Source organism: Selaginella moellendorffii, unplaced genomic scaffold, assembly GCF_000143415.4.
Source record: "Selaginella moellendorffii unplaced genomic scaffold, v1.0 SELMOscaffold_51, whole genome shotgun sequence".
Lineage (NCBI taxonomy): Eukaryota > Viridiplantae > Streptophyta > Lycopodiopsida > Selaginellales > Selaginellaceae > Selaginella > Selaginella moellendorffii.
The window spans coordinates 883,150-892,691 of record NW_003314312.1 but is presented as its reverse complement, the minus strand read 5'-3'; the positions used below and the strand labels follow the sequence as shown (position 1 = coordinate 892,691).

At 44.2% G+C, this 9,542-nt stretch overlaps 3 protein-coding genes across 3 annotated transcripts; all 3 read right to left on the bottom strand.

Annotated features, from left to right (window-relative positions):
* Window positions 1-3,626: 3,626 nt before the first annotated feature.
* On the bottom strand, window positions 3,627-6,126 carry LOC9634215 (meiotic recombination protein SPO11-1). The gene is made up of 15 exons (XM_002981827.2): window positions 5,964-6,126; window positions 5,805-5,910; window positions 5,679-5,743; window positions 5,514-5,615; window positions 5,387-5,460; window positions 5,319-5,335; window positions 5,194-5,263; window positions 5,103-5,139; window positions 4,988-5,035; window positions 4,883-4,941; window positions 4,796-4,827; window positions 4,639-4,744; window positions 4,465-4,585; window positions 4,353-4,416; window positions 3,627-4,304 (listed from the first exon to the last, which is right to left on the bottom strand). Exons 1-15 carry the CDS (start codon window positions 6,058-6,060, stop codon window positions 4,175-4,177), a joined length of 1,128 nt encoding a protein of 375 aa, XP_002981873.2. The 5' UTR covers window positions 6,061-6,126; the 3' UTR covers window positions 3,627-4,174.
* Window positions 6,106-8,088, bottom strand: LOC9634214 (purple acid phosphatase 18). Its single transcript, XM_024686826.1, has 7 exons — window positions 7,834-8,088; window positions 7,590-7,787; window positions 7,247-7,538; window positions 6,813-7,186; window positions 6,561-6,749; window positions 6,421-6,509; window positions 6,106-6,366 (listed from the first exon to the last, which is right to left on the bottom strand). Exons 1-7 carry the CDS (start codon window positions 8,011-8,013, stop codon window positions 6,168-6,170), a joined length of 1,521 nt encoding a protein of 506 aa, XP_024542594.1. The 5' UTR covers window positions 8,014-8,088; the 3' UTR covers window positions 6,106-6,167.
* Window positions 8,089-8,117: 29 nt separating this feature from the next.
* LOC112350505 (E3 ubiquitin-protein ligase CCNB1IP1 homolog) lies at window positions 8,118-9,526 on the bottom strand. The gene is made up of 7 exons (XM_024686828.1): window positions 9,428-9,526; window positions 9,276-9,348; window positions 9,180-9,225; window positions 9,099-9,129; window positions 8,758-9,010; window positions 8,324-8,701; window positions 8,118-8,251 (listed from the first exon to the last, which is right to left on the bottom strand). Exons 1-7 carry the CDS (start codon window positions 9,495-9,497, stop codon window positions 8,245-8,247), a joined length of 858 nt encoding a protein of 285 aa, XP_024542596.1. The 5' UTR covers window positions 9,498-9,526; the 3' UTR covers window positions 8,118-8,244.
* Window positions 9,527-9,542: the final 16 nt, after the last annotated feature.

Here is a 9,542-nt window from a genome sequence, read left to right as displayed (position 1 = left end):
AATCTTGTAATAAATCTTGTAAATTAATAAAGTAATATATTTCTATAAATCAAAGTGTCATTTTTCTTGTTTGTTCGTACTTGGGTCAGTTTTGGCAAGCTAACTTCGGCACTTCGGTGCATGGATATGGGGATAACTATTATAGACTGATCACAAGTCCCCGCCTCTCTCTCGATGACTCATTTTCGAAAATGGGCGTGGTCGTGTAAACAACTTAATCTACCAATTTATAGTAGTTGTCTAAATCTTCCTGACAGGGTTGATTTCTTGCTTAGGGGAGGTTGGGCCTCTAGCCTTCTTCCTATGTCCCTGCGGGCAGGGATATATCATTCCTTTGTAAACTTAGTGGTACTTGGAGCAGCAAGGGTGGCTAACTCCGTTAGTTATTTTCTTGTCGGCAACGGCCAAAGGGTGTCTAAGTTTTAACGTCTTTGGACGTAGAGGAGAGGTCGTTCCATAACTCATTTAAGTCGGTGTATTTCTTACATAGTGTGCTTTTCGTTAACTTTCGGAGTTGTTTCCTTAACAGTTTGTTAAACTCGGGTATGCATCGACGAGGACGTCAATCTTCCCCAAAGGGGGGAGAGTGTCGCGAATGTGATTTCGGGTATTGAAAGATACTTGTCGGCTAGTCCTTACAGGCACTCTTTCCTTACTGCCATAATGGCAAGAGGTCGATACTGTTGATTCCCTTTATTAGCCCCTTTTGTCCAAGTGTTAGTAAATTAGACTTAGCATCTATATTTGGTTGGAAGAGCATAAGGAAGGAATTCCTAAGTGTCTATTTAGCCAAGCATACTTGGCCCAGCTTGTTAGTTCTCTTTTGCTCTGTCTTGCATGGCTTGGTAATAACCTTCGTGTGTTGAGACTAGTCCCTCAATATCGCTGGATGATAGTTTACCGTGTCTGCCAAACACCCTCGCTATCACGCCCTTTGTGTTAGTCTCATTTCAGTCCCAAATGTTATTTATGGAAAGTGTCTAGATTTGTTCATTTGGCATATCTACGGAATGTAGAGGTCGGCCTGAACACAATGGTGTCCAAATTCACAACTAGTACCATTCCATATTTAGTAAGTTTTGAGCTTGTCCCAGAGACTAACTCCTGATACTAAGGGAGGCTTGGGGTGAAAGCCCAAAACATGTGTTCCTCAGGGGGGGCTATGGGGGGTTCTAAATGTATAGTAGGGATAGTGGTTGGAATGCATATCCAACCACCTAAAACATTAATTTGGCTCCTATTGGGTTGTGTCGCTCTTTGTTCTGCGTCCGGCTTGGGTCTAAGCTCAAGTTCCACGCTGCTCTAGTCGGTGGAGTATCTAGCATCTCGTATCTAGCATCTCCTCCTTGCATTAGGCCACCGGTATGCCAAAATTGTGCCAGACTTTGTCTAACACTATTTTGCGTGTAGATGCTAGATACAGGGAGCTGGTGCTCATAGGATTGTACCGGACCCTTATTCGTAGCACAACGGGCTTGGAGTTTGGCTCCAAATTCATGTGCGCTACAATTACTCAAACTTTGTTTGCTTTTAGCTAGGAGCCATTAAAAACTAAGAGCCACTACTCTCTTGAGAGCTTTACTTACCAAGGTTAGCCGAAGTAAATTAGACTGCCAAATGTCAATTTTAACATATAGTGTGATTTCTTTAGCTAACTAAAAGAGTTATATCTCTTTGATATCGAATTTAGACTTTCTAAAATGTCATCCAGTTCAATACTACTTAAACTAAAGGATATTTAGCCCTAAGTATCCTAAAACCTTTAATCAATTAGAAAAAAGGGTGCACTCTTATTTATAAACCTTTTCCTTCTATATTTGAATCTTTATGAATCATTTCTCAAATTGTTATCTTTAATTATTTACACTAATAATTTATTTATCATATAAGTTAACTCACCTACTAGGAACTTTGTGCTCTTGGAAGAGTAAGAGGTGAAGGCATCTTTACGAGCACTATATCATTAGCTTTCAGCAAGATCTTAGATTTAATCTCATTGAAAATATAGGGGACAATAAGGATGTAAAGGAGGTGGCCTAATCACTCTATCTAGCATTTTGATAACAGATATCTATTTAAGTTGTTTTTTTATATATTTTTGCTCGATCTTAAATTTGTCTCAACCTTAGTTTTTCTTTTTTTAGAAGTTCAATACTTTTGTTCTAGCTTACTAATTTGGGACAATTATTTATGTTCATATGGCATTCAATTATGTCATTGATAATTGCAAGCTCTCTGTTCTAGGAGGATTTAAATTTTAACATTAATTTGGAAGGCAAATGCCTTAAAAACAAGGACTACTTTAGAATTTTCCCATAGAGGGCAAATGATATGTTCTCACTTTGAACTTTTCTTTGATAAATATATATTAATTTATAACAATTTTTACATAGAATCTATAATTTGAAATCAATTTTACATGGATTTTAAGATATAGAGTAAATAAACATGAGAGTAGCATACAACCTACTTACTCAGCTTGTTGGTGGTTCAATCTCAAGGAGACCCAAGAATATAGAATGTTATCATATTAAGTAGATATAACAATTCTTCACCTCAATGCTTAAGAAATAAGTATTATTAGTCGCTATAAAAGTTGGTGCAACATCACTCCTTATAATTATTATAGCTACATCATTGTTAAGGAAGTAGTTGAAGAAGATGTTCCATGGCCAGAAATAATAACCCCAGAATTATGAGAACAATCTTTTAAATAGGAGTCAAAGTGGAAATGCAAATGCATTTCAACATAATTAAGAACTTCTTTTAATAATTTACTTGTCTAGAGACCCATGACAATTAATTGGTATATTGAAATTAGTAATACATTATTTTAAAAATTTTACATCCTAAAATCAAGCTGAAGGTACTAAGAACATATATGTTGATGAAGAGGTATTTCTTTTGGCCTGGGATAAAGTTAGATGTTACTGTTTCCTTCGATACATATGACTAGGGTGATGATCAGAGACAGCAGCAGCATGAACTTGCAAAGAGGAACTTCCTGTGCATAACAAAACGAAAAGATTAGCTTGACAATATGGATGACTTAATGAAACACTTCTATGAACCATTGCTTCTTGGTAACACACTTCTTGAAAGCTTTGAATGATAGGCTGAGGAGTTGAGGAACTAGTGTTCTCCTTTTATAGGAGGCTGAAGTGCTCATGGGTCACGAGGATGATTATAATTTATAGATGCATGGTCATGATCTAGTTGGGTGATTGTGCAACACACTCGTTCGGCTGTTTGGCCAGGAAAGCTATGATGTTACTCACACACTCTCTTAAGATTGTAATCTACCACATTTTTTATGTTGCAAAGGATGTTTTCCAGAGTGTGTGTGTTACACTTAGTGAATTTTGTGGTAGTAAAATTTTATTACCCCATAATATTTATAATCCATTTTTACTACCAATTACTGTAATGTTAATATATTCATAGTACGAAACTGCTACCGCTAATTTCATTAGAACTTGCACTGCATGAACTAAACCATGATCACACATCCAATTTCTATAAATTATAATCGAGAAACTAATCCTCGTGACCCACGAGCACTTCAAACTCCTATAAAACAAGAACAAGGTTAGTTCTTCAACTACAATCTGTCCTTGGAGAAATGGTTTGGCTGCACACTTTGCATCGTATTACACCTATTAACGACTCCTTTGCTCTTGTTTGATCAGGCACTCAATCTCTTGAAGATCATGGCAGCAGTCCTGGCGGTGATCACAATCTTAATCACTCAAGTTGATGCAAACAGCAGGCTCGATGTTTACGACCTCCCGGGTTGCCAAGACCCTGGAACGAGCTACACGTCCAAGCTCAATCCTTGCCCCTCTATACGTGTGGCCACTCCACTCTACTATCGCTTCACATACTCGGGGCAAGCTGGAATTTTGTTCAGTCTGCCCGATTGTCTTGGCACTTCAACCATAGTTCGATCGAATGTGTCACTCTGTGATGCGACAGAAGTGAGACTAGCACAGAGTGTGAGATTCGCATGCATAACATAAGCTTTGCAGTGAAACAAAATACCATGTAAGAAGCACATATATGTTGCAGGCGGGATCAAGAGAGATTATTCCCGTCGAGGTGCTCTGTAATAATGCGATGCTCCCTTTGAATGTGTTGATTGGATGACGCACCGGTTTGCTGTCCGAGAAGGATACTAGCACAAATATGCTGCCGCCTTGATCTTATGCGGAATGTAGTCGTCCGCGAGCGCGGAAAATTTAGAAGCCGACAGTGCCTCCAGCTCGAGTTTGACACCTTTCTCCAGCATCAGCCGCAACTGCTGGCTGCAAAACTCCACAGAAATTTAGCACAGAGTCACAGGTTGAAATTACTTCCAAGAGAATGCCAAGTGCTCCAAGTAGTCTCTGTTGAGCATCGCTTCGGCTTTTCTTCTATCTGTCAATCACAGAGTTATGTTTAAGAAAATGACGCGCCGGATCTTACCGTCGTTTGTCAGGGGAAGGAGGCACCTATCCGGGACATTATGCGTTTGGCAATCAGAAAGGAAAACTCCTAGCCATCGAATGCTTGGTGTAGCAAGAGCTTCAGCATCGTAAGCCATGGTCTGAAGGGGAAGCCGGGATTTGCTTGAGAATTTGACAATTAAACAACGCTCACCAGCGAGCCGAAGCGGTATGTAGCAAGGATGTCCAGGCCATACGGATCGGCATCCACCAATCCATAAACGGGCAAATTTGTTTCAGCTGCCAGAAGCCTTAAGAAACTGAAAACAAAACCGAAGTTACGAACGCGGTGTCAAAAACAATCTTGTTACCTCCTCGTGGCCACGTCGGGGTACCCTCTCCCCTGTACATGTGCGTAAGAATCTATGATCAAGGTAGAAAAAGTGTGAAGAACTTACAGTTAGTACTATACAGTTGTTCTTCCTGCAAAATCCATCATTTGCCAGTCGCTGAAAGACTGAGAAGAAAGATGTTACGAAAGAGGCAGACAGAAGATTATTTACCGGTTTCCTTTTCGACTACGATAATGTATTCTGCACAACTGCGGATGTCTTTTGTGGTGAAGAAGAAAGGAAAAGAATATTAAAAACAGGACTCATCATCGCAAGACTGAGATACCCGTTACCATCTTCGCATCTGTGGGAATGGGGTAGCCCTGAATGAACAAAGTCAAGGGTATCAACTGTGTCAATAAACAGACTAGCCTTACGCGCGACTTGCAAACCGAGCAGTCAATTGTCCTGTCAGCATCCTTGAATCGCAGCGATCCCATGATTAAACTGCAAGAGCATCAACTCTAAGACGCCAGTCTTCCACAACGTAGCGAGAACGTACCCTTTGCCGACAGAAACCTGAAAGACAGACTTGTCAGATGGTAAATTCAATCAACAGGTAAAGCTTACTACGTGAAGAGAAGATCTAGTACACTTGAGCCTGACGGAAATGTCAGTCAAAGCTTGGTTCACGGTTGCTTGATCTGTTATAACAAAACCACCTTTAGGATAAAAAGCATGTAGAGAGCATGCGTACCTTTGAATAGACCAGGATCGGTGTAGTAGAGGTCTCGTTTCGATGCATGCTTTCCCTGCTGGAGTAGCGATTGGACAATTTGAAGGACCCTGAGCATAGCGACTAGGAAAAAACTTCGAAACGATAGATCAGTCACAAGCTGTGAAGAGACATAATAGTACTTACGGATTCTACGACCACTTGTTTGGAGTGAGAGCCTTTCTTGCGCCTCACATCTTTCAAATATCCCGCTGCGCAAACAAGCAGCACAGCAAGCAAGAATGAGAAACCTTTCAAACAAAACTTGCTCACAGATTCGTGTCCTCGGAAGAGCGAAGCCTGCGCATCCGAAATTTATCCAGACTGATCACCAGGATCGATCGATCCTTGATATGAGAAAGAAACTCCTTGATAAAATCTGCAAGAATGCCAGAATTTCGATGCATACGACAGAATGCGGGAGGCGCTGACCTTGAATCCTTGCCAGGAGCTCTTCCGGCGGAACCTCCGATCCATGTCCAGCTCCAGGAGATTGGAGCGCCGCGGAGCGCCAGCGGCAAGCGGCCATGGCCTCCCGCCTATCCCTAAAACCCTAACAATTCAAACTAGATGCTAAAAGAATCATGTTAATCATATTAAAGAGTTTTCTACATGACAAAGGTTTCTACATGGCTATCATCGCATCTTTTTGCTGGGCAGAGAGCATCCGGTTGAGCTCAAGGATTGGATCCACAGCTCGTCCGCGATTTTTGCTTGATCGTCGTCATTCCTGTGCCAGCTCCAGTGAGCGTGAGTGGAATTCACGAGCTTGAACTGGCCGTGTCCAAAGCTGGCTTCACGAAAGAGAGAATTCTCAGGCTTGGGATCAAGGAACCTGGAAGAAACCTGTGTTAGTGGCAAAGAGAAAGGAAATCAACGAAGAGCTTACTTGGTTGCGAGGCCTTCACGGTTGCCACCATCTCCAATTGTTATGTGAACAATGCCGCAGTCGTCTTTCTTTCCTTGGAACATCCGGTCCTGCGAGGAGAACCTAGTAAAGTAGAAAGCAAAGATTCTCGAGAGCAGTACCCATCGTTCGTATGCATGGACATGGCCTGCGAATAAAAGGTCCGTCCCTGCTGCTTGCAGAAGAGGCTCCATCGCTTTCATCATGTCGTCGCCTTCGTTTCGGTGCGCCTCGTTGCTGTTGTACCACGGAGCATGTAGAACAGCAATGAGCCAAGGGGTTCTTTTGCGATCAATCTTTGCAAGATCTGCCTGAGGTACGATCACGTCATCCAAAAGCTAAGCTGCGAAAAAAAAAATAGAGAAGAAAAGTACCTGTAGCCACTTATACTGAGGCGAGCGTTGTCCGAAGTCGGCATATGATCCCAGCATCAGCACGTGAGCTCCAGCAACGTCGAACGAATAGTAGAGATTCGAATCAGACCCGCTCTCTTCGTAAGGCATTCTCCAGCGAGTGTTGTAAGCTCTAAACGAACTGATGAGAGGAATCCTTTCAATCTCGTGGTTTCCTTCCGTCACCATCCAGGGCCTCGAGCTTGCCGAGGGTTCCACAAGCCTGCCGAAAGAATCCCACCGTGGCTGGTAATAATCCGCGTACGACAAGTCTCCAGCAAACAATAGCACATCGTAGCTGCTTTTCTGTACGTGTTCTAGAGTAGTAACTGTCCATCCCGTTTGTCCAATGTCTCCTGCTCGAGAAAAAAGGAAACGGGTCAAGCACACGCAAGAACCAAACGTTGGAAACGAACCGACTACGGCGAACGTTACGGGCAAGTTAGCCGGCGGTGTCTTGAAACTGAATTCCTTCCCCATTCCTCCACATTTGTAGTAGTAGACAGTATTGTTTTCCAAAGGACCAAGAACTGCACCGTGAATCGTGCCGGATTTGTAGAGCAAGAACCCATAATTGAGTTTGGATCCAGTAGCACTTGACTCGTACTTGCCGGGTGATGTTCCGTATTGCACACTAGAGGGAGAATTGGAGCTCGATGAAATCCAGCTTACTCTCATGTGGTTCGCTCCTGCTAACGAGACACGCACCTGTTATGAATCAGTGAGACAACGAAAGAAAGAAAGACCTCTTTCGCGTACCTGCTCGATTTCATTTTCGAGACCATTCTGATCAACGAGATTGAGAAGAGGCCGAGCAGCCGGCCGGAGGTAGACCGCAGCATTCACTCCCAGAACGAGATAGGCAAACAATATCCACCTCCGAGGAAAGAATGGAGTGCCGCCTCCAGCAGTTGTCGGCATCTTCTTGGAACTCCGAGATGAAGAAGCCCCAGCAGCCTGCAATTTCAGGTTGAGGAAGCATTAAAAAAAACAAGTTCCTTACCTCGGATACAACGCCGCCAACGATTGCTTGAGCCGTCGGTTGATTAGTTGAGTGTACCAAAACGGAGAGCTGGGAGTCCGTCCTGTGAAATGAAAACGACGAACAACCAAACACCTTGCAGGGTTGCTCACGTTGCCAAGGCGGAGCTGTCACCGACCCCGGCGGGGACGCGATTCGCATCTACTCGATGCGAATATCGCGAATGCAGACACGGTTGAAGTAGCGTCTCACAAAGACTATCTTGTGAGACTGGCCTCAAACCGTCTGCCCTAAATTAGTCCAAAAACCTCTCAAAGTCGCTGTCAGCTGACAATTTAAACGCGAGAAAAAAGAACTGTACAGAAACAAATGACGTGCTTACACGAAGTAGAATTTGAGCTTTTTGATTCGATCGCGCCTCCTCCGTCCAGCTCAAGAGCTGCAAGCACAATTTTTTTTTTAAAGAAGAGAAGGTGTCACTCACGCGCACTCAAGCTTAAACTTTGGGTACCTCAGTCCGGGTGCTCCAAGTCTCGATATTGGCCTCTTGAGTGGCGAGAGCAGCAGATTTCGCAGCGCATTCGAGGTGTTCCTGGCAGGTGGCGGTGGCGCAAACATGTCCGAGTCCGCCGACTTGAATGGAGAGGTCTGACGCTGCCTGTTCGTTAGCATTGGAGCAGGAGCTGGTGCCGGTCTTCTCGTCGGAGGAAGCAGCGATTGATGGTGGAATGCCCCGGCTTTTTGAGCAGGCCTCGACTGCCAGAGATCAGAGTCGGCTATCCCGTTCGGACTTCCCATACGTGCTGGAGGCGGCCGTGAAGCATTCATCTTCGTTTTCTCGTATTCGGTACGAAGAGAGTCGTACATTTCCTCCAGCTTCCTCTTCTGCCTGTAAGTCATTCCCCAGAATTAAAAAACAACCAGGAACTCATGAGTTTAGCTTACCGTGACTTTTCCGAGTACTTCTCCTCCAGTTCGCTCTTGTCTTTGAGCAGGCTGTCTCGCTCGGCTTCCAGCGCCTGGACTCTCTTGACGGCCTTTTGGTAAGCTCCCTGGAACTCGGACATCTTCTGCATAAAGGTCGCTTCCATTTCTTTGCACTTCTGCTTCCATTGCGTTGCCCGATTCACTGTGAGCTGCGATTCCACGTCTTTCTGCCCGATCCAGAAGATGACACCCTTGAACGCGCTCTTCATGACTTTGCAGAGTTAAGGCCGCCTGGCTAGCTAGCTTACAAAAAGAAAAAAAACAATACACTAGAAAAGTACAACTTTGAGAAAGGATACTGCAGTGAGGCGGTACTCCGGCCATGATCATCTGCACGAAACCTTGGATCTTAGACGATTGCCAGGCACAGATCGACTTACATTAGTCCAGTCGTCGTTTGGATTCAAGTCGAGGGACTTCATGTTGCTGAAATGGCGGTGATTGCAATGGGGGAGAAATATTTTGGTGGATCATACCTCTTGGACAAGATCTGCTCGCACAGAGGACATGTTGAGTCGCAAGTGAGAATCTTGGCGGCATCCTCGTTGCCTGGCGAGAAGCAAGCATCGCGATCAGTGACAGACGAAATCCCAGGGATCCATCGATTGGCGCCAGCGCGCGCGCTTACAGAAAATGTGGCCGCAGACAGTGGCTACGGCGCGCCCTTCCAGCTCCTTCCAGCACGCATTGCACCTCATCGCCTCCTTCACGCCGCTCCCATCGATGAGTCCCCTAAAACCCTA

Coding starts and splice junctions, on each gene's coding strand:
- LOC112350505 (XM_024686828.1), bottom strand. CDS start 9,497: ATGAGGTGCAATGCGTGCTGGAAGGAGCTGGAAGGGCGCGCCGTAGCC. Junction 9,349..9,427: donor TGTCTGCGGCCACATTTTCT/GTAAGCGCGCGC, acceptor GCTTCTCGCCAG/GCAACGAGGATGCCGCCAAG. Junction 9,226..9,275: donor GAGCAGATCTTGTCCAAGAG/GTATGATCCACC, acceptor CCGCCATTTCAG/CAACATGAAGTCCCTCGACT.
- LOC9634215 (XM_002981827.2), bottom strand. CDS start 6,060: ATGGCCGCTTGCCGCTGGCGCTCCGCGGCGCTCCAATCTCCTGGAGCT. Junction 5,461..5,513: donor CGATCCTGGTCTATTCAAAG/GTACGCATGCTC, acceptor TTGTTATAACAG/ATCAAGCAACCGTGAACCAA. Junction 4,828..4,882: donor ACAACTGTATAGTACTAACT/GTAAGTTCTTCA, acceptor GCACATGTACAG/GGGAGAGGGTACCCCGACGT.
- LOC9634214 (XM_024686826.1), bottom strand. CDS start 8,013: ATGCGAATCGCGTCCCCGCCGGGGTCGGTGACAGCTCCGCCTTGGCAA. Junction 7,788..7,833: donor TTGGCGGCGTTGTATCCGAG/GTAAGGAACTTG, acceptor CTGAAATTGCAG/GCTGCTGGGGCTTCTTCATC. Junction 6,510..6,560: donor TCCATGCATACGAACGATGG/GTACTGCTCTCG, acceptor TTCTCCTCGCAG/GACCGGATGTTCCAAGGAAA.